Source organism: Sceloporus undulatus, chromosome 2, assembly GCF_019175285.1.
Source record: "Sceloporus undulatus isolate JIND9_A2432 ecotype Alabama chromosome 2, SceUnd_v1.1, whole genome shotgun sequence".
Lineage (NCBI taxonomy): Eukaryota > Metazoa > Chordata > Lepidosauria > Squamata > Phrynosomatidae > Sceloporus > Sceloporus undulatus.
This window is the reverse complement of record NC_056523.1, coordinates 235,840,122-235,867,314: the sequence shown is the minus strand read 5'-3', so window position 1 is coordinate 235,867,314 and position 27,193 is coordinate 235,840,122. Positions and strand designations below refer to the sequence as shown.

The 27,193-nt window shown below is 39.3% G+C and overlaps 1 protein-coding gene across 16 annotated transcripts in view; it reads right to left on the bottom strand.

Annotated features, from left to right (window-relative positions):
• Positions 1 to 27,193, bottom strand: part of MPDZ (multiple PDZ domain crumbs cell polarity complex component) — a 127,290-nt gene that overhangs the window by 25,852 nt on the left and 74,245 nt on the right. For 5 of the 16 annotated variants that reach the window (XM_042449073.1, XM_042449076.1, XM_042449079.1 and 2 more), the window contains 12 exons: positions 26,910 to 27,108; positions 20,517 to 20,558; positions 16,929 to 17,033; positions 14,765 to 14,857; positions 12,177 to 12,354; positions 9,879 to 9,989; positions 9,052 to 9,135; positions 7,344 to 7,445; positions 6,555 to 6,626; positions 4,784 to 4,946; positions 3,963 to 4,159; positions 75 to 166 (listed from right to left, as the gene is read on the bottom strand). In XM_042449073.1, coding sequence (XP_042305007.1) covers positions 75 to 166; positions 3,963 to 4,159; positions 4,784 to 4,946; positions 6,555 to 6,626; positions 7,344 to 7,445; positions 9,052 to 9,135; positions 9,879 to 9,989; positions 12,177 to 12,354; positions 14,765 to 14,857; positions 16,929 to 17,033; positions 20,517 to 20,558; positions 26,910 to 27,108 — 1,438 coding nt within the window. The remainder of the gene's footprint in view (positions 1 to 74; positions 167 to 3,962; positions 4,160 to 4,783; positions 4,947 to 6,554; positions 6,627 to 7,343; positions 7,446 to 9,051; positions 9,136 to 9,878; positions 9,990 to 12,176; positions 12,355 to 14,764; positions 14,858 to 16,928; positions 17,034 to 20,516; positions 20,559 to 26,909; positions 27,109 to 27,193) is intronic. The other 11 variants (XM_042449075.1, XM_042449081.1, XM_042449088.1 and 8 more) reach the window with 7 other exon arrangements.

Here is a 27,193-nt window from a genome sequence, read left to right as displayed (position 1 = left end):
GACTACACTATTAAGAGATCTAGTTAGATCATTCTAAATGCAAAAACAAGATACAAATATTAAAGATTACTTACCTGATAAATATTATTTTTACTTTAGAAGGTGCACATTTAATTATTGAAGATGCATTCTGGTGAGTCTTTCCATATAGAACTTGTCCATTTATCTAGATAAATCAGAATAGCATGAAGAGATAAGAATACTAATTTATCTTACCCCAAACCAGTACTTTCACAGACAAAAGTAAACTTGGTTTGTTTGTGACTATTTATTAAAACTGCTCTTCAACCATTAAATTGCAATACACTAATCCTGCTTTCTTTATATAATCCTGCTTCGGTTTATAAACATTTCCCCTGTGTCACAACATTCCTAACAGCTGTTAGTTTGTATTCAGCTCTCTTACTGAGTTGACAATGTCCTTTGCTAGGTTACAGTAGGCTAGCTGATTCCGGGAACATCATCATCAATTTCCACTAGTAATTGATCATCTCATGACTCACTGGTTATCATATGAAAGAGAAATGCATGGAACAACAGATTGTTAATAACAAATCAAGGTAAATAAAATTCAGCTATTCGCAATCAGGCCAATTTGTAACTGACCATGACAATGAAAACAGACATAACATTGATTCAGTATACATTGTGTTTCAACAGAAAACAAAAATATCATTGATTCAGTACACATTGTGTTTCAACAGTAGGCTTCAATTCTTCACATTAACAGAAGGGCTTCAGTATAATTAGAAACAAATCCATTAAAGGATTCTATTTATTATTTATTTAAAATGATTTTACATTGAACGCTCCCAAGAGGTCAAAATGCTTCACACAAATTCGCCAGAACACTCCCACAAATCCTTTTTTTAACTAATCCAGGATTTCAATAATGATTTTGACTATTGGAAACCAGGGGCGATTTTCAAATGTAAATGTGCAGCATTAGCACCAGAACTAGAAACAACTGGAAACAAGCTAGAGATTCAATAGAAGTTGAAAACAATAAAAAGCAAGGGCCCTGGCAAATGTACAACCTGTTTTCGATGAACTGCATATCTCTTGCTGATGCAGACCTACAAACTGAGAGTACTCTCAAACCCTGAATGGTCAGATGGGAGCTACTGCCAAGGGTGCTTTGACAGAAGCTCATGGTCCAACTGCAGCTTTTCTGAGAGAAGGAAGATTTGAGCACTGTGATACATTTCTTTGCCACATCCAAGCTGGATTTCTGCAATATGCTCTCGACAGTGGCCTGTTTTCAAAAAGTATCTGGAAACTCCAGCGGGTGCAGAATGATTGGGGTACAATATCTGGACTATCTGTTCCTTACCTGCCTTATCTCCTGGTTGTTCCTGAGTTCAATTCAAAGTGCTGGTGATTATTATATTTAAAGTATCAAACATTGTTTATGTTTCTGGAGGCTCCACTTAGCCCCACCCCCTTAAAATTAATTAATTGATTTCTTGCCATCCTCACACCTTCTTGCTTTCTTGCATCTCTTTCCTATATATAACTTGTGATATAGTAACTTGTTTGTTCCCAAAACTGCCCTCCTTTAAATTAATCATCACATTAGAACAAGGTAATTGGGAAATGCACCTGGTATTGGGAAAGAATCCACTACTGGAAGGTATGATTCTTCTCTAAAATAAAACAAGAGATTATTTTATTCCTTGTTTTAACATGAAACTGGAGGATTTGAGCAATAATCCCTTCTGGCTGTTTCCATGTCATTGAAGTTCAAGTATAGGTAGAGGCACAATCACAGTGGGACTGGGGGAGTAGATGAAACTGAATCTAGGCCCATCAAGAGTTTTCAATGACTCCAAACCAACTTCTTCTTTAACGCTTTTGGAACAACTTCTTCTAAAGACTTTGCTCACATTGGTATAGTTGGTTAATTATATGGTACTCAGTTCTCTCAGTAATGGAACAAAAACTGTGTAGCCTCCTGTTTGCATTTCAATGTATAGTTTATAAAAAAATTATTTTACTAAGCTCTTGCTGTAGAAACTTCAAGAGATGTATTTCCTTCTATGCTGATAATTCTGTATGCTTTAATATGTTGTTGCTATTGATTTATATAGCATTACTGTTGTACATGGCACTTTACAAGTAAAAACAACCAAACACAGTGGGTCCTGCCAAATATGTACAACCTAAAATATATGTGTATATATACACACACACATACACAGAAGGAAGGAATTATAAAAACATAAAACTGTATAACTGTAAAACAAATCCAGATAAAATACAAAAAATACACCATACTATAAAGCAAACTGATGAAAACATATAATCAAAATGTACAAGATTATAAAAACAATACTAAACTAAAACTGCAAAAACTTTGGAATTATATGTCTGCTGCTCTTGTTTTAACTTCTTGATTTATTTAGGACATTGTTTGATTATTGAGTTTTCAGCTATTCTTATGAACTGCCCTGAGAGATGCCCTGAGCGACAGTTCTGTAATTCTCAATTATAGAAGGGCATCAAGGAAAGAGATATGTGGATATTCAGATGTGCTGAACTTGAATGGAAAGAGTTGAGATACAGTGCACCCTTGCCTTACGTGGGGGATCCGTTCCGGACCCCTCCATGTGAGGCAAATAACGCGTATGGCCGAGCCCCATTAAAAATAATGGGGCTCATGCATGATGCACCGTGCGGCACATGCACACATGCCATTGCAACCCTGTCGGCGCAGCTTTCAGCATAAGCTGAAAGCTGCACACATATGACACAGGCGCAGTGTATAATACAAAATTTTCTAAGCATTCTTTTCTTTTCATCCAGACCATAAAGAAGCCAACAATGTACCACCACTATATGGGAGATTTGTTAATAGCCGCTTTAAGGTTGTTGTGTTCTAGTTTGTGCATAAAATAAATACATATGCATTAATCATATGTGTCCAAGACATGTGATGGACATTAGCTTAGTGAGTTTTTAAAAAGGGATTTAACACTTTATATGTACATTAACCAAGGCAATAGCTGTCTTGATCATTATACCTCTGGGTATAGGGATGGCTTCTACTAAATGTATTGCACCTTTACACCATTCATCTTATGTACCTCTTTCCTGTTCTTATCCTGTCATATCTTCTCATATTCTTATTCTGTTATAGCCTCATATCTGCTAATTTCTCTGATACCTATTATGAAGTAGCTACTGCTAAATAGCTTCCATCTTTTCTCCACCCAAATAGGTTCAATAAATAATATAATCCATAGTATATCTCCCTTCATCTCAGACCAAAATATTAAATTCTGAAAAGCTGCTGGCTACTTTTACATCATCAGTATCTGGAAACTAGAACAAGAAGCTTCATGAATTATGGTGGAAGATTAATATCACATCTGTAGGCATGTTTATTCAGAAGTAAGTAAGTAAGTAAATGCCAGTACTGCAGCCACTCACTCACAAACCACAAGGTTGTGAGTTCAATACCAGCCTGGGCTCAGGGACGACTCAGCTTTGCATCCTTCCGAGGTTGCTAAAATGAGTACCCAGCTTGATGGGGGCAATTAGCTCACAGTTGTAAACTGCTCAGAGACTCCTCAGTGCAGTGTGAAGTGGTATATAAATGAAGCTGCTGTTCCTGCTAAGTCCTGTCATGTTCAGGACTTCAGAGGCTTATTTCAAGTATAGATTGTAGCCTAACAGGTTTTTGTTGTTAAATTGTAACTGCCTATTCTCTCTGAATGTCATCAAAGGTACGTTCCTCTCCTATTACACAGCATTTACCTCCAGTACTATGATAGTTGAAAACCAATTCTGGATCCAAACATAACATTCATAACAGAAAGCCAATGTGATTACAAAGAAAGGACATACTGATGAAAATAATGCGCTGTTAATTAGAGAGTGCATTTTACACAAATAATCAAATGTTTCTCTGTCCTCAGAGTCAGCATGCTTCGTTCTAAGTATAATTACCAGACACTTACTTCCAGTAACTCATCTGCAATCTGCAGCCTGCCATCTTTTCCAGCTGCTCCATTTGGATCAATTCCCACTACAAAAACACTCATCTTGGATCGGTCTTTGTTCCCAGCTAGGCTGAGTCCTAAGCCAGTCTTCCCTTTCTCCAATTCTATCATGTGCAGATCTCCTAACAGATGCCCATACTGGTGACTGATCTTTTCTAGTCATAAAGAAGATAAAAATTCAGATGAGTGACACTGACAGCATGTATTTTTGGAAACTTCACAAGAACCCAACTCTGGAATGCAAAGATCATTATCTTAAACACATAATCTAAGTCAGACAGAAACAAAGTAGGAATCTATGCTTCTTTTCCACTGAAATGTGTTGTAGCTGTGGCAGAGAGGAGGAAAGCCTTTCAGCTATTTCATTTTTAGAAATGATTGAGAACTGAGACTATCTCTGCCACTCCCCCTTTCATAGCTATATAAACACCTTGAATATTTGTGTTTCACTAATGCTTTCTTTAAAAGACAACATTCTTTACAGTTTTTAAAAAGAAAATTTCTTTACATATATATTTGGTTATTTATATTTTAAAGAACGCTTTCCAATAGTAAATCCTAGATTTATAAGTGAAACAACAACCAAATAAGGAGAGAAGCTTAATGAACCTAAATTAACTCATGAAGGGATGCAAAACAAAAATTTATTTTGATCAAGCAAGACCTAAAAAGCCCACTCAAAATCCTTACCCTAATACAAAAATAACACAGCAGATGCAGATGTATCAGTTTGGCATTACACTGTCTTGTCCTGAAAGACTATGTCAAAAGTTACTTACTCCAGCTGTATCCAAACTCATCTTCCTTATCCAAATCTTCTTGGTGTTTGTTACAGGACTGCTGCAACACTTCCCCACTCATTCCTGAAGATAATGAAGGAGGCGGCAGAGGCACATTACAAAATGAAGTCTTTTCTGGCTCCGAATCTGACTGACTGGATGCCTGTGGAAAACAAGAAAAATACGGTGGCTGAGAATATGCAAACTGGTGCTGGGGAAACAAAATGAATGGAATGATGAAAAAGAAAGGACTAAGGCTTTGAAGTCAAAATACTGAGCAGCAAGAAAATAGAAAGGCAATCACAGATGGAAAAATAGTGAGGGGAAAAGTCTCAGATGTGTTTTAAGAAAGCAGGACAAGTACTATACACCAAATTCAGTGAAGATTTATGTGCGCATGGGTTATGTTTCATGGGCATATCCAAATGCAAAAATTGTATTTTTTTTAAAAAAAGATGCAAGTTGCAGTTTCCTTGATTCTAAAAGAAAAGTGATATGGGTGATTCAATGGATTAATTTTAGTAAGTGTCTCTGATTACTATAGTTTGCGGAGAAATTTCACAACTCAGTTGGAAATTGCACTGGCTTGGAACCAGAGTTCCTGCAAGCAAAATTCTACTTATGAGACTCTTCCAATGTAGAATGTGGTGCCTAGAGGAAACGCTCACCAAATTCTGCTTCCACTGCTCTGGAGAAACAGAGGTCACAAAGGAAAAAGTATGAGAGGTTATGCAGACCCAGGTGAAAGGCAGAGACAGAAAAAACTATCTCTCTGTCAAATCAGCAGGAGCCACTGTTCAATGAATGAATCTCTGTGGATGAAAGAAGCCCTAATGTGGAAGGGACTTTGAATCCAAGCCATTATTTGTATGTGTGCATATTTCTATAACTTATTTAATTTTTTATTTCATGTATATTGTGGCAGACCCTTTTCAATACTGTGCACTAGAGTGTAAAAGGGAAAGTAGAAATAATTCCTTATGTTAGTCTTTAAGAGCTAAGTGTGGTTTGTTATGTCTTGGGCTGCATTCGGATACTAATAGTTGAGTGTTGAATTAGATGTGAAGGGAAAAGATATTTAGTATTTGACACTGCACTTTTAAAAACAAAAACACAGGAATGGAGGCTCACACTTCTACCTGAGCAGTAAGGGAACTTTCTGGATGGAGAGATCCAAGGACACTGTGGTATCACTGAACCAACTGGGGGTGTCAATTGAATTCTCCATCTCATCTGACCATCCCCTTGCCAATAAATGCAACAATCAGGTGGGAAAGACAAAGGCACCTAGTCTAGTCTCTACCATACAGAGATAAAGGACCCTGCTACAGAAAGTTATTCCCAGCCACTAAGGTGATGCAACAAGACCTAAATAAGACAACAGGAATGAAATTGCTGACTTAAGTGATTTGGATAGGGCAGTCCCAATAAAGCCACATAAGATGTTCTCTGAAAAATCCCCTACAGAAGACAGGTCTCATGTGTGTCAAGCACAAGTACAAATAAGACAATTCCCAGATCCTCTGTAGTAGCAGTAGTAGTACCTTACCAATATCTGACAGTTTGGATGATAGCATGTGACTGATACACAAACACACACACAGAGAGAGAGAGAGAGGAGCATCACGTTGGAAGCTGTGGGTACATTTAGAAGAAACAGATGGCTCTTCTGAAAAGATGAGAGAACCATATTGAGAGGATGGGACAAGAAAGCACACAAGGAGTGTAATACACACATTATCTAGGACAGTAACTACAAATTAAGACAAACCTTAAATGGTGTAGGTGCAAAGGGGTTACATGGGGAGCAACTGGAGATAAATCTAATTGGATGCTGCATGTCCTATGATAATAGAAAACAGCAGATTGTTTATTGAATCTCTGATGTCATGTTACTTCAGGAATCTGCAGTAATAAATGTTTTAAAATCCTTCTGCATAGGGAATGTTTCTTATACAAATATTCATACAAAGAAATGTGGACCTATGATCCCAAACAGATAGATCTACAGCCAGAGTTTATGTCCTAAATGTAGAAAACCTTGTATGCAGCAGACATCTGCAGCAAGGATAAAGAATTTTTCATACTATCAGCTCTGGATGATGACAGAACTATACAGTGACTGGGAGGGGAAAGAAGCTTGCAACCTAGTGGCTGGTAATAGAAGAAGGTCTATAATTACTTAATTCGTTTACAGAGCAATCCAATTTTCTACTAAGAAGTCCCATTAATTTCAAGTAGATTCCCAGTTCCATAATCCCAAAATAATGTCACTGTTCCTGAATATATATTATGCAGTCCACCAATGCCTCTCTATGGTTTCTGTGCTACCACCATGTCATAACATAATTGTGGGCCACCTTTTTTTTTTTTGGCAACTAGGGGGAACATTTTAGGGAGCACATGTTAGGCTTTATATCAGAGAGTATTTGGTCCCACCAAAACTGTTTTACAGAGATCTGTTAAAATATATTATGTGAGGAAGTGGGGGAAGGAGACATACAGGATAAACACATAAATGTTCACTGAGTCCATCACAGACACACAGGCATCATCCAACCTTGTTAGTGTTGAACTGGAGAGGGTCAACAAAGGGGTTAGTGCTGCTGAAGGCAGGAGGCTTACTGAAAGGGTTGTACTGCAGGTAAAGCATAGGGAGGTTCTACAAGAAAAACAGAAAGGGGCTTGCTATCCAAAAGGCAGATTATCTTAGGCTACATTCACATATGTACAATCATCACTTGGCAGACATCAAATGATGATCTGTATACATGAAGCAGCGGTCAAAGATCAAATACTAGAGAAATTCTGTTGCAACCCACAACATCTCAAGCACAAAACATTTCAAAGGAAGCAGTTCAGACATTCAAGCTGAGAATCAAGTGACAGGATGTGCTTGTTTGTGTAAATACATGTGCATGTTTGCCTGAATCACTCTTATTCACGAGGCTCTCTCCCTTGAGTAGCCTCTCTGTGATTTACATCACCTGGAACATGTAGGGGAGTTCATACAGATCCTTCCAAATATCATTTCATTAGCAATGCTAGTGCAAGCTTATAAAGTTGAGTGCATACAACAAAAACACTTTCAGAACACCAGCCTTGGTCCAGCATAGATTGGATGAGAATACAAATAATGGCCAAGTATATAATGTTGCCCGGTTTCTTAACTCTGGATAATGGACCATAAAAATAGATTATGTGGTCCTTTCAGTCCTTTCCATGTTCCAATTCTTTCCAGCTGTGACCATGGTATTATATGTTTGCACTACTTTTTGCTAACTGTGGTTATCTCCAAGTCAAAGTTTGCAGCCACAGTTAAAAGTGAGTTGATAAACCTGTGGTGTGACCTGAAAATGATTAACAAAGAGTAGAGAGTAACTCCGTAACATGGTTAGCTCAGACACTAAAAAAGGAGGGGAATTCCCAAGCAAGAGGGAAGGCTTGTACAACTGCAAAACAAAAGGAGGAGAGCAAAAGTACAAAACATCCACAGGGCACTCCATTTCTTTGAACCAATTCTATTCCAGCTCACTTAAAAGTGACCTCTGCTGAACAAAATAGCGTATTTCAGTGTAATCACGAATAGGACCACAATGCACAGATATTCAGCATAACCAGTGCAGTTATAAATGACAAAACTAAAAAAACAAATTACTTTTTTAAAAATCTATACATAAGTTTTATGCTTTAAACATTAATAAAACAGTGGTAAGTAAAATCTGAAGATACTTGTTATTGTGATACTCATTTTTTACAAATAAGTTACGGAAAATATGCACAACAGAATGGAAAATGTGTTATCAAACAGTAACAGTTAAGAGTTATTCACAGAAACACAGATTTGATGGGAAAGGCAGTAATTATCAATATCTCAGGGCAAAATTAATGATTTTACACCCATAATGTGCAGTGGTAAATTATTTTCTTCAGGAAACAAAATTACAATGTAACTCTTGATTCCTGAGGAAAATAATTCACCACTACACATTATGGGTGTAAAATTATTACAGTAACTCACCTTATAAAATATGGTGAGCTCTTTGAATGAATGCTTATAACCAAACAGTGGAAATTCACTTAAAATATCCTACTCTAACTGCAGCAATTTTGAAACAAAGAACACAAAAAGAAAGGAACTGGGTTTGTAGCATAAACATTCACTAAGCATATATAATTTGCCCATGCCACAGCAAATGCACAAGCCTCAATTAACATCCTGCAAACAAATCACCAACATTCACCAAAGCTACTCCATGCAACTTTACCTGTGATGACTGGTGGTAAAATGGATTATTAGGTTTCTGCCCACTGGGAGCAGAAGACGATAAAGAGCTATAGAGAGATTCTGGCTGGGAAACAAAAGTTGTGAAACAGCTAGTAAATCAAACATGCAGCTTATGGCAAATCTATAAGGAGGAAGAAGTCTGGTTTCAGGTGATGCAAGCAACTATATTAAAACTACTTTGCAAGTTGCTAAAAGTGTAAAGCAAAACATGTCTCTGTGTACTTGTACCTCCTCTGCTCAGGAAGCTTTCAACACTCCTGTTTTGTTCTTCACCGTAAAACCAAAAGTACAGGGGAAACTACTAGAAATTAAATGGCATACTTGGGTGTAGGGAGAATTTGCGGTTATGCTGCCTAATACAAATTGTGCAGCCTATGAGCAACCCACCGTTCCTTTGAGCATTTTAAGCCTGACAGGCAGCAAATCAAGATAGGCTAGGCAGAGGTTCTGCATGTCGTGGTGGAACTGAATGATCAGTCACATAACCCAACAAAGAATATTACCATTACATCTACAGAAAGATCAGGATTTTGTTTGTGAATAAAGCAGCTATGCTGATCATTCCCATTGCTTGCTTTGAAAAAGCAACCTGCACTGACCTACAGTACATTTCAGAAAAGGTTTCCAGGATATTTCATGTCATGGGACAAATTGCCACCTTAATTCTGCTACTAGTTTTGTGGATATGGGACTGGCAAGGTGAAGCATCTTCTCCTCCTCAAAGTAACACCGCTTTGGACATTTGCTCAATCCCTCTCTGTGTATCATTTGGCTCTGTACATCTTTTTTCACAGTTTATATGCTTACCCTTGGTCTGTTTATAATGCTTTGTACCATAAAGACTACAGGGTTGCCTGCCCTCCGTATGGCTTCCACAGCTTGTTCATGGCTCGCATCTCTGAGGTTAATTCCGTCCACCTGCAATCGTAAGGCCTAAGCTTTACACGATGATATATGGAGCTAAAAAGTAATCGTACAGCAACGTCTAGAAATTTTACTTACATTTTCTCTCACAGTGAAAAGACAAACACAGAAGAATCAGTGAAAATGGCTTTTCTGATTTCAGGTCCTCCAATAAAGCCTATGCTATTTAAAGGGAAACTGTTAGATCAGACTTTTGTCACATCCAGGTCACATACTGGATAGGAATTTCAAAAAAATCATAACAACCTTTGTTAATGTATTTATTTTGTTCATTTTTGTTATTAATATATGTTGCAATTTATTTTATGAATGGAAAGTAAAAAGATATCAAGAGGGATTCAGACTTAGTTATATGTAAAAGTACAGCCACTGAAATCAATAATACTCATGCCTTATTTAAGGCTTATTAATTTGAATGTATTTTCCCCTTGAAGTATAACAAGTATGTGTGGATATAATGCATGATTATGTAAATAATACCCAAAAATTGCAACCAGATAGTTTAAGGAGCTAAACCACCTTTTTGTTGTAACCAGGGCATCTAATTTCTAAGAGGTGTTTTTGAAATGTAAGCCTAAAACTTTTTGGTAAAAATAGTGAAAAGAAAGGATGGCTGAATGCCTGAATAAAAGCTATGAAAGGATATTATGATGATACGAGACACTAATGTCATCTAACAGAAGGTTCTACTTTAAGTTTCAGGTTATCCTATTCACTATAACTCCGTTCATCCAAGCCAGTGCAGTAATATTTGGAGGGCCTGAGCAGGCAAACTATTCTCTCTCTTCCTCATGTCCTCTACTTATAATATAAAAATAATGATACTGATCTATCTTTAAAGACTGGTGAGAATTTCATTTCAGCTAATTTTGTAAAGAAAAAAACCCCCAAAATTGCACATTTTGGAGAGAAAGAAGTTGAGATATTTAAAATATGAATGTGAGAAAACCTGAGGCTGACAAATTCATCCAGGACTCTGGGACCTTAACATCTATGTTTGTCTTCAGCCAGGGGTGTGATGCTAAAGCACAGCTGCCAATTTTCTCCCCAAGATATTCCCAATCTGTAGCACCTGTGTGGCAGACAGGTGATAGGAACATCTTTACCTATTTAATTTGATTGTAACAAATGGGGGGAAATACTGTTTCAGTTTAATTTTTTGAAGAATTTACCTAAATCAGTGAATTCTGTAATAGTGATAAAAAGAACCTGAGCTTTTAAAAATTCAGACACAGGAGAAAGTGACCCTGATTTATATGCCCAGGCTTGCTGCTGCTGAGATATATGTGAAGCACTATGAAAACTCTATATACTGTACATTCTACTTTCTCTAGAATATTATTAATGGCTATCTGATTATCTTCCTGATAATCATATATAACTGAATTTGCACAATCGCCATTTTCCCTTTTAAAAAGTTTTGGGATGAGTCATACTCTATGTAAACTAAAACACTTCTATAAATAAATCATAAATAATTCACCTTTTAAAATCAATATTGTGTTTCATGCTTCAGTGGATTGCTGGAAGGCTTAATCAATGTATGTTTAATGTGCATAGTAAGAACACTTGTTAACATAACTACATTAAAAAATAATGGTATGGGGGGCTAACAATGAGATGTTTGACACATCCCTTCTCTCAAAGGTACATACACAGCCTTACCAAAGAAGGTTAATATCTAGCATTTCCTGAAAGGAGGCCTCCTGTACAGTAATGTAAGGCTAAGTATTCAGAATACGTTCTGGCACCTTAAGAAAATGAGCTTATAATGTTAGTGTTAGAAAGTTATTCATGTTTTGATCACTACAGAAGCTAGAAGCCAAGATACAGTGCACTAACTGTTAGTAAAAATTAGGACATTATAGACAGATACTCTCTCTCTCTCTCTTAATAGTTTTGAAAAATTAAATCATCCATTGTAAAGGAGAAAAGGACAATTAAGTAATATTTGTGCTTGTAAACTTCCAGAAGTGAAGAACTTACATGATCAAAATTAAATATTATAATATTTAATCATAAAAGTTTTTATCAGCAATGCTATGAACTTTTGTCATTGCATGCATTCTGCTTCTGGAAGCCAAACTCCTCACCACAAATTCCAAATAATCATGAAATATGAGGGGGGGGGGGACTTTCAAAATTTTAAACCTGCATTTTAAGTTAAAAGCAACAAAGTACCTCCACTATTCTATCTCCTGTTTTTAAAGTTCCATTTTTGCCAGCAGGGCTGTCTTCAAGAATGTGCTTGATAAAGATTCCTCTCATGACTTCACCACTGCTCAGGCGGCTTCCCATTCCTCGTCCACCAACAATGCTGATTCCCAGGGATTTGCTAGGCTCCCTCCAGAGCTCAACCCTATAAACAGACAGACAAAGAAACCATGTCTCTAATACCGGCTTGCAAATATTTCTTACATTATCTAAATTTGGGAGTGATGAACATTTGCAGGTGTTTTACATTTAGTAAGTGCATCTGGTATTGAAAATAAGCAACTCTTGTAAGAGTTCACCTCTAAATGCTGAAATTGCTGTCAAGAAAAACCTTCAAAATCTAGAGTTTTTTGTGTTATTCTTGTTACTGTTGATGACAATGATACCAAACTTAGATGGATAACTCCAAAGTTAGATGGACAAATAATCTTATTTAAAAAAAAAACCATAGCAATCTAACTAAAATGGATGTGAGAGGAGGAGAGAAGTGAACAATAGTTGGCTATTATATAATGTACAGAGCCAGCTATCAACTAGTGGCACGTCTCTTTTGCTCCAATCAATGAACATCATGGTTCATGTGGAGGACAGATCTGTGGCTAACCAGTGATAAGCAGAGGATGGAAAAGGGAAGACAGTTTGCCCACAGAGGTATCAGATGCCTCAGTCAGTGAGATTTGAAAATGCTTGCTTGAGTATACTAGCACTTCTGGATCCATGACCAAATTTTAACAGTAGTACCCTCCCTGAATTTATTTTTAGCCATTTAGTACAAGCACTACCAGTGTCCATCTTTTAACTGGTGCTATCAGGCTGCATTGTTTTTTAATACCTCATTTTAGAAACATTTCAATGCGAGCCAAATCAGAATCACAATCTAGATATATATTGGCTCATTCATAAGACTTTTCACTGGATGTATGCTGTGCTTTCAGTATGTCTGTAACAATAACAGTGACCGTTGGCCCTTAAGACATGCTCTCTGAAACACTGTCCTAGCCACCCTTCCAATCACAAACTCTTTGAGCCTCCCCAAGAGTAAATAAGACAAAATATGCACTGGTAATTTGAAGAATTGTGCTCCTTAATATCTTGGGCCAGATAATGTACATCAAAAGGAGGGAAAGGAATAGTAATTTGGGCCTACAGTATTTTTAAAGCTCTTTCATGAAGAATTACATGAAAGCAAAAACACAAACTACAGTGGATGCATTACCTACAATCTAAGCATTGTTATTGGCTCATAAATCCACTGCACTGTCACAAACACAACTCTATGGACCTTATCACACATGGGCAAAATGTCATGAAAAGGTTGCAGAAACGTTGCAGAAGCGCCAGGATGTGATTGTCCATGGGGCTTCTAAAGTGTAACTGAGGCTTCCTGCTATGTTCCCATCATGGAATCATTTGTGGGGAAGCCATTTGCTGAATAACAGGATATCCTGTTATTCAGAAAATGGCACCTCCTGGCTTCCCCGCCAATGATTCCACAATGGGAACATAGCGAGAAGCCTCAATTACACTTTAGAAGCCCCACGGACAATCACTTCCCTGCCGCTTCCGCAATGTTTCTGCAACATTTCCATGACATTTGGACGTTTCGCCCTGTGTGTGATAAGGTCCAATGTGTGGGTGTACAGACACCTGCACTGCATTGACCTGTAATGGTAGTGAAGCCTTTCATCTTTTGTCATAGACTGTAAATTATGGAATAGCCTACCGGAAGTGCTTAGGTTTGACTCTGTTAAAATAAAAACTGTTATCTTGAACCAAGAAATGACTGGTGGTCATTGCCTACATGTCACTGAGACTGTTCCCTAAAGGGAGGCTAGGGTGACAGACTGGGTGGCCCTTGTGGTCACTTCCAATTCTGTGATTCTAATCTCTCATGCACGATCAGGCCACAGGAAGGAGGCTATATAAAATTGCTCATGCAAACCAATGGTGAGCATCTTCTGTCACTGGAATGGCCAACACTGGATACAAATGCTAATGTAAATAGGAGGAAAAGGAGGGAGGGTAGTGAAATGAATTCACCCAATGTGACACTCCTAATCACGTAACCATGATTCAACAAAATGCATCAAGAAGATATCATCCTTCTGAACTAAATTTCCTGCCATGAACCCTACAGTTAAAGACAAATAAGATGCCCATTTTCTTAATTTACAGCTACTCAATCTTTCTAGAGGTGACCCACAGCATTAAAATCAGAGACACTAGTGATATACAGTGGTACCTCGGGATACGAAATACCCAGGTTACGAATTTTTCGGGATACGAATAAATCCCATAGGGATTTATTGTTTCGGGTTACGAAAGTTTTTTCGGGTTACGAAAAAACTCCGGCGCTGTTTTAAATGGAGCCGCAGCGGAGCCGCGGCTTTTTTCCCCATTAGCGCCTATGGCAATTCGGCTTACGAAGGTTTTTCGGGTTACGAAATTAGCCGCGGAACGAATTAATTTCGTAACCCGAGGCACCACTGTATTCCCAACTCTCTCACAAATCAAAGCACTGAGATTAATATTAGAGTAGCAAAATCACAGGTTACCGTCTCGGTTGGTTCCAGTTATTATAACTAGCATTCTGAAGTTCACTTTCTTCTCCTTCCCCTTCTTCACGTTCTGGTAGTTCTGGGATTTCTCTGCAAATAAACATGGAGCATGTTTAGAATCCTACAAAAATCACCTCTGTTATTCCTCAGCATTAATGAAAATGTGTAGCAAAATCATACCGTTCTTTAAAAAAAAAGACCACTATTAGGCAACAGCATTTTTAATTGTATAATGGATAGAAGAAAAATCGGGCAACAGTAGAGCCATGAAACCACACAGGAATAGAACATATGGCCAGAAAGAAATGGCAAAATGTTGACAGTTTCAATGTTAGTTGGTAAAAATGGATTCCACTTCCCAAAGAAATAGTATGAATTTGCATATGATCTTATCCAACTGAAAAAAAATTATAAGGAATTGCTACATACTGTTCTGTTACTGACTAAGTTGCCCGAACAGACAGGCCAAAATAAAACTGCTTCGGGTCACTTTGGAGGTATGCTGTTTAAATGATGCACGTATCCTAAGAGTCCAGAAGCCGTGCCAAAGAGCACAGTTTTTGGCACAGCTTCTGGCTTCTTAAGATACCTGTGTCATTTAAACAGCATACCTCCAAAGTGACCTGAAGCAGCTTTATTTTGGCCTGCCTGTTCGGGCCCACAGTCCTCCAAACTCATGTGTGTTGAGTTACAGGTGAAAATATGCATATACAGGCAATACCTGTGCATAAAATTGGGAAGCATGATCACATCGAGGTTCCTCATCATGTGTTAGATCAATTCCTATCCTCAGCCAAATCACAAAGGATCTAGAAGCTTCAATAAATCAAGGGTTATTTATTATGATTCTCTGGAATGTATGGGGAAATACCATGTACAAAAAAGGTTCCTGGTTTGTCCATTATAAGCAATATGGTTAATCATAAAGGGGAACATATATAGCACAGACATTACAAATGAAAAATTAACCTATGCTCCTTTGATTCTAAGAGATTTTTCTTTCCTCTTTGGCAATTATACCACCTTGCTTTCGTTGTAACAATGGCATGTTACAGACCGCCCGTTTGGGGCAGCCTGTAACCGGCCCTTTCCCCGCCGGATCGGGGCCTCAGCTGCCAGAACGGCAGCCTCTGAGGCCCCGAACCGCCGCTTTCCAGGCCGCGGGGAAACGGCAAAAGGCCGCTTCCCCGTGGCCTGGAAAGAGGTGTCCTTGGGGCTTCAAGCCCCAAGGACACCCCAACGGCAGCGGGGACTCTCAGAAAGGGGCCGCTCAACCCCTTTCTGATTTGCGTCGCTGGTGCAGCCTTCACATGGCTGCACCAGCAACGCAAACCAGGAAGGAGCTCCTTCCTGCTCCGCTGAAAGGGCGCACTAAGCGCCCTCACGCAGTGCGACGACGTCACGTCCACGCTGCCCCATTTGGAGGCGGCACGTTCATGACGTCGTCATGGCGGCACCCATGTGGAAGGGCGCCGCCATTTTGTACGGACTCAGTCCGTACTAGGGTTAGGGGCGTCCGGAAGCAACGCCTCTTTTTAACCCTAGTACAGACTGAGTCCGTAGTTTAAGGCCCGTCTGTAACGGGCCAATGTGTGTCATAAGATTGCAGAAAGAAAATAACATTTTGAGCATCTTCTGCAACAATTACCTTGATAAGATTTTATCTCCCATGTGTCTGTTGGACTTCTCATTTCAATTGAGAGAGTAATTTTATTGTACAGCCAAAATTGCTGGCTTTCTTTTGTGCCATTCTTACAAACGCTCTTCGAAAGATGCTAAAAGCATTGAGCATTTCATGTGACACAAGAGACAAAAGCTGGTGCCACAATGGACAAGCTCATGAGACTTAAGCTTTAGAATCCTATCAAACACAATCAAAGAACTATATTTAGCTGAATCCGGAAAACATAAACTCCTAGAAACTAGAAGCATGAGAACTATTTGCTACAATCACTTCATCAGCTAGTGTAGGTTCTTCTTTGAATTTAAAGTTATAAATTCCATGTCCTTGTGTAGAGTAAGTAGTAGAAGTAGGGGGAAAAAGAGGCATTTTCAATAAAGTTGTTTTCTTCAGCAAGGGTACAGGTAGAATGATCTAGCTACAACAGAGCTAAAGCAAAGAGGATTTCATTGGTTATAATAATACGCTATAGTAAATTACCTCACAGTATGGGAAGGAAAAACATCTAATGGCATGGTTCCTTCTGGCTGCTGCCCTAAACTGGCCTGGTACTCTTCTAATTGTTCTGCTGGCACATAGCAAATGCTGCAACAAAAAAATATAAAAATGAAATCAAGATATTATAGATGTTTTCGGAATGGTTCGATAATAAGCAGTTAAGGTTGTAAGACTGTGATCGTCAACGTAGTTCAGCCAAACTACTTGGCTCTTATGTCAACAAGTGTCTTATGAAACAGAACAATTCTGAGGAATAAAAAGCCAAGGCTTAACCAAGAACTGTTGCAGAGCAGTGTATATCTATTGAAAATAACTAAGTAATAAACTTATTGTATTTTGTCCTCTATGTACTGTTAATACAAGAAATTTTTACATCTATTATTCAGAGGTGTGATTAAAAAAAGAAGACACTGGGAATCCTCTTTATTTATTCCCTAGTTTGTAGCCTATGATGACTTTGTACTGGCAGAAAATGCCCCCTCTTGTGCCAAAGCAAGCACCTTGTTTTGGCCACGTTTCTTTAACAGGGAAGCCTCCATATTCCTCTTCCAATAAAACTTTGTTCCTGAGAGTTGGAAGAATTTATGTTAAGTATGGGATATACAGAGGGTTGCAGTTGGTGGGGCTAATGTCAAAAATCTGAGGCACTGTGCTACAAAAGTGAAAGCATTTTCTGTTAGTACAGAACCATAGCAACTCCTGTGCTTTTGTAGCAGCAAAGAGATCTTACTCTGCATCCCTTTTTAATGTGTTCTTGAGAATCTGTTTTGAATTCAGAGCCAAAACTTTCTCAGCAGTAACTGTCCAACTAACCTTTCCAAGGTGAGCCAACATAGGCCTGGTACAGACTGCCAGAAAGCAGCAGTCTGGGGCCAATTTTAGGGCTCGGGATTGGGGAGCAACCACATGGTCCCAAGCGTTAGTGTGTGGTGGCAGCAGCGCCATTATGGCGGCCTCCCATTCATACGGGTCCTGCCATTATGTACCATGATGAACCATCATTGCATGACAGTGTGCCAATGGTGCACTCATGACACTCACCACGCACAGCAAAAAGAATTCGCTTTAGCGGGTTCTTTTTGCTGCGGAGGGAGGCCGCGCGGGTTGGCTGCTGCGGCATCCCTCATGAGGAAAAACAGGCGCCTCCAGCCTGCCCTTTCGGGGCGATCTGTTGAGCCTCATAGGAACTTTTTGGTTTTGTTTAGATGCCCAATTAAAGCCATTCTGCCTGCTAATGCTGCCTGGATTTTTGTGTTCTTTTATGGTTTAAAGCATTTTAATTTATAGTTTTCCTCCCTTACACATCACCTTAACTGCTTCAATAAGGCAATGCATAAGTGGGGAATTTAATTGTTTAAAAATGTGATGCTTTATTACTCTGCCCCATAGTCAGTCCACTTTAGCTGTATCCATGTAAATGGGATGGTTACCCACACCACTTCTAGACATAGTTCCAACTAAAATGCCAACTTGTTGTGAAGATTATCCCCTCAAAATGAGTCATTTTTAAAAAGAAGAAGCAACAGTAGGTAGCATGACAAGAAGAAAGGATATGTATGGACAGAAGAGAGTCTCTGGAAAACCATCTAATCCACCAAAATTTGAACAAGATGAAGATGACAAAAGTGAAGGGCTTAATCACCACATCCCTGTACTCAAGATGAATGAAAATAGTGTCAGATTGATAAAGATAAGTACGTGAAAAGTCTAGCTCTGGTTTTAATTAAACAGGCAAAAACAGTGTCGACTAATAGCCAAGGAAGGGAAACCAATATTACTAGAAACAATTTTCCCCAGAGTCTGAGATAGTTTTCACAACTTCGAAATCATTGGCTCAGACAGAAAATAACAGCAGAATTGGACAGAGGTGCAGAATTGGACAGCAATTGCTGTTGGTTGAAAGAGAATTGGGGGAAAGGGATCTAGTAAAATGAGAAATGGCTCACAGGCCCCTGTACTTTAGACTTTACAGCTGCCATGACAACTGCAAATCTAAAGCAGTAACAGGATGAACCAATTGCGCATGGAAACTCAGAAAGCAGCCAAAAGATTCATGGATATCCTGCACCAAATGAAGTCAGAAGAAAGAGATGGAAGCATGACGCAGCATGCAATACAAATGGAAACAGGTTGCATGCTTGATTCATTAGCCACACAAGAAATCTTATGTATACTACAGTACGAACCATAACAAATAAAATAATTTTCTGATTACATTTAGGCAAGTTATAGTATATTTTCAGCAGGCTTGTAAAAATTATAGATTCATCTGGTTACACAGCAGAGAAAATAAAGATTAGTGTCAGAGAAAAAATGACAGTGAGATTAATCCAGATACCAGCACATCCATTATTGTATTGGTGACTAGCACCTTGAGAAGGAGTATTCTAGATAAATGGTATCACTGCAATGCATTCCAAAAATGTACCTAATATAGCATTAATTGAACTGGCAGTTGAAAAAATGGCTGATCATTTTTATTTGTTGGAAGCTTACTGAGTTTACACCCAGTTATCTACCCACTTGAAATGTGCCTTCAATCCAGGAAACATTGTACCCCATTCTGAGATTAGAAATGAGAATTCTGCTGTGGGGGGAAAGAGAAGGGCTATTTCCCTATTTTACTACAGTCATCCACAGAGCATCATTTTGGACAGATTCAACAGCTGCTGTAGGATGAGGTGGATCAGAAGGAAAGGAAAGGAGGTTCTGCCATGCTTCCATTTAGGGCCTAAACTGGGTAACCTTGGGCAACAATTCACAGCTTCAGAGGAAGGCAAAGGCAATCCCCCCCCCAAAAAAAAAATTAGACCTTAATTATGTTAGTATATTTATGCTGTTGCTGTTATATGCCATCAGTTAATTTCCAAATTATGCTTTTCTAAGGCAACCCTGTCTTGGGGATTGACAAGATTTGTTTGGGAGGAGGGTTGCCTTTGCCTTCCTCTGAAATTGTGAAGTGTTGCCCCAGGTTACCCAGTGGGCTTCCATCTCTGAGCAACCCTGGTCTCCAGAGTCATATTGCAATGGTCAAACGACTACATCACACTGGCCTTCAGTATGTTTATATCCTACTTTTCCCCCTATCATTGCACTGAATGGGGGAAAGGTTAGGCACTGAAGAGACCTACTCAGCTTCTGAAAGGTAGCTGTGTCATGGGTTCTTCGACCATGCCCTGGGGATGCCCAGCACAGATTCCTATCAGTTGCTAGACTGACTTGTCTAGGAAAGGACTTCTTGGAAACAATCAAACTCAATTCTGCCCTTTAAAGATAAATTCTCTCTTCAAACAATGTTATTTGACACTGGCAAGAAGACACTATAAATTTATCTTGATTAAATGCTTCCCAAACAATACCTATCTATTGTAATGTTCAGTTTAATTGGATAATTAATCTACTAATCAATTCTAGTAACAGATTATAATTGGATGAAAGCATCTGTGCATACAATGCCGTACCTATATCTGGATATATCCCAACTACTTTGGATGTTATAGAAGCATGAATGATTTAACAGACAAGTTGGAACATAGAGCTTTAATGAGCTTTTGAATCACCAATACTCACACATAAAAGGGGGCCTGATCATCAGCAGGTGCTGGAGAAGATCTAGAATGTGAAGCATACGACGCAGCATCTTTTTACAATAGTGTTAACAAATGTCAGTGAATTGTGCTGAATGCAAGATGCATACACACATAGTTAAAAGTGTGCACTCCTATTTTCCTCCCTTTCACCCCCCTCTCCACCTCCCTTCTCTCCATACCTCCCATATGAAAGCATCTGCTCTTTATTGGAGTGTATAGCGGTGATTATTAACAAGCATGAAAAATGGAACTGCAATCAATCTTTTATTCCTTGATCAGAGATTCATCTCCACACGTTTGGTTGAGGCAGGTGAATTCTGAATCAGCTCAGTAATTATCTGGCAGATGTTACAGGCAGCTGTTACAACTGCCACTAAAAGCAAAGCCCTAAATATTATTACAGAAATGTAAGGTGAGTAGTAAAAGCCACACATTCTGGTAAGGCCATACATCTGCTTTCCTACTTTTTTAAAAAAAGGATACAGTTGTGTGTGAGGGAGACAGATGACAGAAATACAGACAATTAGATCAATCAACAGATATATAGACAGACAGACATGTGTGTGTGCTCACATTCATTCATACATAGAGAAACAGAGAGAGAGAGAGAGAGAGAATGAACTAATAATTAGCTCTGTTCTTGAATGCACAAGCTAATGAACCTAGGATACCTATCAGGAAGAAAGCTATGCTTACTCAGTGACATTTATGTGGCAGCCACTAAACAACCTTTTGTGTGTTTACCAGTATCTACAGTCTAAATTTGCCCCGTTAACTTAGGATAAAAAGTATATGTAATGTCTGTGGCAACAAAACTACTGATTTAATAGATACAATATATATACATCATTTAAGAGAAAAACACCTCCAAAAATAAGCTGGCAAGAAGCTAATTTAATTAACTGGTTTTTATTTCCAGACCTCCAATTTTATGTACTACTTTTAAATAACAGACTACCCTGCCCTAATCCTCAGAACAATATGAAACAAAAGATGTAAACAAATGGCATTGTTTTACAGATATATGTCAAAGATGTACTGAGAAATGCATTTCATAACCTTATCTACCATCTTAAATTCATGTATCACAGTTTTCCATGCCTGAAAAAATTATCAGAGAAAGGGAAGAAATGCCAATGGTGTTACTAGTTTACCTGCCTGAACAAAAGGTGCCATACAGGGTGCACAATCCTTTCTTCCCTGTGACTAGCAAGGTGAAGAAGCAAGTAATGTACATGTGCACCCCATGCAAGCTAGGCAATAAATAGCATAATAGAAGAAGTAATTTCTCCCCTTTTGCTGAAAGAGTTGTAACCCTTTGAGAACACATTAGGAATGAATCCACACTGCAGAAATAAACCAGTCTGGCACCACTTTAACTGTCATAACTCTATCCTACAGAATCCTGGGACTCATAGTTTGGTGAGGCATTAGAGCGTGCTGATACACCAGGCTGAATACCTCACCAAACTACATATCCCAAGATTCCATGGATGGAGCCATGACAGTTAAAAGTGCTGTCAAACTGCATAATTTTTGTAGTGTGGAAGGGGTGAGAGACTGCCAGGAGCAGGAAAAAGCTCCATGCATACAACAGGACTGGTAATTCCTGATTTATGTGGAGGTATAAAGACCAGGAAGTGGAACAGGTAACAGAGGAACAACTGTGGTACTTTGAATGGTAATCTCTGAATCCAAAAATATGAGTTCTCCTGTACATGCTCAGAGCCCATACTCTAGAGCTGAATGTAGCATTTTTGGCGTAGGTGCTTTCTGCTTAGTATTCATGGCCACACAAAATTTCCATTAGTTCCTTCAGTTCCTTCATCATCACAACAGACACTATGAGAAAGTGACTATCCTTTAGAGGAGGAGGGACATTTGTGTGAATTCACAGATGACCACTTAACCAGTTATAAGTGAGCAAGTCAAGGTTGTGTTTATGTAGATACCTAATGAAATGTACTGAACATTGAGAAAAGCCGTATACATAGATAGCTGTCAACGCTAGCCGGGTTAAGCCTACAAGTAATTCATATACCAGGGTGATTATGGTAATTGCCCATTAAATAAGACACTGGCTTGAAACTGGCATATGTGAGCAGCTGTAACAATTAGCTTGCCTACCCCCCACCTAAGAGAGGGAAGACCTCCATTTCACTAATTTCAGGACACTCTCAGGAACAGCAGTATCTATGCGGGTTTAAAGTGCAATCTCCTGATGATGAAATTGAGAGTTGAGAAGAGATGAAAAGGGATAGCACAGTACACTGCTCCTGGAGTAGGAAACTAAAAACTAGTTGTTTATACAGGGCCGAACTCAGTATCAAGGGAGCTTAGATGTTCATGCATCTGTGAACACCCTTGAGGCCACAGCCATTCCAAATGTTAGAATAGCAAACTAGTAGGTGCACTGATGAGTGGTAAAACTGGGGCAATCTGTCACCAAAAGGGCATTGCCAACAACCATTGTGAGACCAGTATAGTTCAAAGGCACATTTGAGATAAATCAGAATTCTTGCTTAATCCAGAGCTGTCATACTTGTTTTGTTGGGAGACATATGCATAATGATGAACCTGGCAAGATAATCTAGAAAAACGTAGGAAGGTATGCCTGCACCGGGGGGGGGGGGGGGGGTACGCCCTTGGAGGATTAGGTGTGCGTACACGCGGTCCAAAAACGCCGCCACCCCCCCCCCTCCCCCCTGGAACAAAAAAGCAGCTGGGCATCCCATTATGGTTTTGAAAAATTACATTTTATGTTAAATAATGGATAGAAGGTTGAGGGCAGCAAAAAGACACCCCTTTTTTTGCATACCCCTGATCTAGATGCACATGGAGTGGAGGGTTATGACTGACCATGGGATAAATATGAGGAATGGTACCATAATTGCTGAAAACAAGCTGTATTATGAGAATACAGTGCGATTCCATTCTCCTTGATTAGAGTCATGTTTATCATCTGCCTTAGATTTAAACAATCCTGTTCATCGAACAGGAAGTCTCCATTGTGTTCATGATGTTGGCAGCATTTGTTTCTAAACTGAAGGATTATAAGAATATGTGTTTCTCAAGGGATATTGCTCTGACTAGGCAGAGAACTGCAGGACAGGATGTTTTGAAGGTGTCTCAGCAGCAGGGTTGATGTCAACTCGAGGGCAGTTAACAATAAATTGTTCTGACAGTCACTTTGGACTCAAAGTCTGCCAATTAATGAGCCATGCTTATCTTTTCTCCTGCCAGTCTGTGTCTGAAAGACATACTGTCCATCTACTGTCATCAAGGAGTTTGTTGATTAATGATGTTATGCTTGCCCAGAGGAATTGTCGTTATTCCGCCTAAGGCAGGCCTGGTTTTTGGCCATCTATCTGGTAGACAGGTCTACTGTAGACTTTTCTACTCATGGTTCCAGCCTGCAACCTTCAATCTGAGAAGTTTCCACTATAATGCAGTTTGGGATGGGGTCCTTAAAAGGAAAGCATAATCTACATCCCACTACTGACAGATTCTTGATGTACCAGATGAGGGTCAATAGTACAGAAGCCAAACAAGTCAGGAAACTGGAGCCATGGGACTGAATCCTATTGATTAGTCCCAACTAGAGTATGCCCACTGAAACAGAGACGTAGTGGATGTAGCGAATGATTTACTGTTGCTATCAGCTTTCTCCACCTTACTAGGAGATCTGTTAAAGGTTCCCAAATAAAAAGTTTGGTTGTGTGTTAAGGAGTTCAGATGAATGTGTTATGGCAGGCTGAGCCCATCAGCCACGTGTCAAATAGGCTCAGATCATGTCTGGCTATGTTCTGCCAGCTCAGCTTGCCACAGCACCTACTGGAATTGAAAACTGGAGCAAATAAGTTAAGTGCTAGATCTGTCCATTGTGCTGGTGTTGGATCTAGTGTTAGTGAGAGTGAGATCAGAGAAGACTGTAATGCTGACTCTAGTCTTGGTATTAGGGATTCTGGAGTTTTGGGCAGTGACAGTGGACATCTAAATGACTACTGAAGTGTGCTAAATTGCAATGGACACTGATGGATGGCTGATCTTCTGAGTCTGTTAGGGCTACTGTCTCCAAACAAGGAGGGTCACTGAAGAGGGGAAATGTGAACACACTCAATTTCTACCTCCAAGACAAAAACTGTAATCCTAGTAGCCTGATTATGGAATGTCCGCTTTGCAATTTTTTGGGGGGGAGGGCTTATACCTCCAGACTACATGCATCTTGCACAAACAAAGAAGGCAGCAAGAATGTCCACTGGTAACAGAGGTCTCTTCCTATTTTGAATGCTCTACTTGAAGGACTTGGAGGCCAGAGAATCACAAGCAGTAGTTAAGGGACAAATGATGGTGGTGAGAAAAAACTGAAGAGAGGGAAAAGGAGGAGGAGGAGGATTAGCAGCAGCATTAGCAAAACATAATAGAAAGGGGAAAGAAGAATTGAACACTCAGTGGACACAGGGAACTTTATCGCATAGGCCCTGGAACGGGCCTGTTGCATTCTAAAAGGGAATGTGATGGGGACAGGAGGTGGCACAGAATGCATCTTACCACACAGGGAAAATGCCGCCACCACCGGACGTTCCCATCACATTCCGGATGCGTCCCAGAGGGGGCGATTTTCAGGAACACATCTGGAACGTGATGGGAACATCCGGCAGCGGCGGAAGCGTTCTCCCTGTGCGGTATGATGTTGCATAATTGTCGCTTACTATCTGATGTTCTTGTGGTGCCTGTTTATTGAACCATTTCCTGTATTGCTATGTACTGCATATGTATTATCCTACTTGAGAGTATGTATTTTCCCTGGAAAATGATTAACCATCCATTATGAAGCCTCGCCCTCCCTCCAGTCCATCTGCCTTGGTCCAGGCCTTGGAGGTAGAGAGGAACTGCTGGACCTCTTACTCTTTCCCTCCACCACTCCCTTCTCCTTCTGTGTCATGTCTTTTAAGATTGTAAGCCCGAGGGCAGGGAATTGTCTAACTAAAAGATTGTATGTACAGCGCTGTGTAAATTTACAGCGCTTCATAAATAAAGGTTAATAATAATTCTATGCCGCCTCCCATCCCCATCACATTCCATTCCATGGCCTGTTCAGGGATTCTTAATCTGGTGGAACAGCAGAAAAAACTTAAGAGTAATGGCAGGAGCCTTGACTTGTCATGAGCACCATGCTGCCCAAAACAGAAAGGTCTCAATCAGTACAGTACTGTGCAGGGACAGAACAATTCACATGTCTCAGTCAAAATGGACCACAAAAGAGAACTGCTTTCCCCTAACCACCCCTCATTGTATGATGTTATCACTAACTGGCAACAGAGGAGAAAGAGAAGAAGAAAAAATCTGCATCCACTTCTTCAACCTGTTGATTACTGCTTCCTCTCAAATCTGTGACAAGAGTATGGAAATTAGTCATGCTAGCTGGGGGTTCTGGGAGGTGTAAGGAGAAAAAGAGTAACTTTCCAGGTTCTCTGCTGTATAAGTGATGGACTTCCCCTGTAGTAGATAAACAGACCTTGCAGAAATATATATTCTTGATTAAATATTAAAGACAAAATAATGAAGAGCATTAAAAATAGAACAAGTTTTCCCCCCAAACTCGAATTAATAAAATCTTCACTCACTAAACTGAGCCAAATACTACATGCACCTTTCATAGCACATGAATGGCATATGTCAGGGCTTCCATTTTACTACAGTATATGATTATATCTGTATAGGGGGCTGCTGGTTAAAGTGCCATTTTTGCCTCTTACAAATTGGCCAGACTGAAAGGCTTAGCTGTAGCCATGGTACAACCGGTTGTCTCTTCAGGAAGAACCACCAAAATCCAATGCTTCACATTTTAAGAAAAAGCTGCAAATTTTCATTCTACAAAAATATTTAAGGAATTAACATAAAGGTTAGCATTTTTTTATTTAAAAAATCAGTCTGAAGTTTTACATTCCTATTTATGGGTGTTCAATTGTTTTACGAGATGCACAGGAAGCTTCACCCTTCACTGATGTAAATAGGTGGGTGAGTTCCATGTTTGTATTGAAGCACTTGAGGCTTCTATACATCACTGGACAGAAGTTACTCTAATAGGACTAGTGTCTCAGACTGCATATTCTCATTATATTCTTTAGGCTGGGTGAGAATCACAATCTTTTATTTTCTTACTAGATTCATAGACTTTATGTCAGCTTAACCTCTTCATTTAAAATTATGCACGTGTTATTCAACTTCACAAGGTAATGAGCTAAAAATTAACATGGAATACAATATCCAATGATGATGATGATGATGACAATGACAGTGACACAACCACCCACCAACCCAACCACCACTATTTATGAATGTAAAATAATATGTATTTGTCTCTACATACTTTATGTCTGGTCCAATGAGAGAATGTCTCCTCAGCATTGCTCGTGCCTGTGCATTGGTTAAATTAGTGGTAGGTTCCTCATTTATGGACAATATACAGTCTCCTACACCAATTCGTCCATCACGACTTATAGAACCACCATGGATGATGCTACGGACTATCATTCCTGAGCCATCTTTATTGGAACTTACTGTCATCCCTTAAAAGAAAAAATAAGAGATCTGTTTGTAGCTATCATAACATGAAATGTGGGAACACACTGGTGCATTACAAGACCTTACACT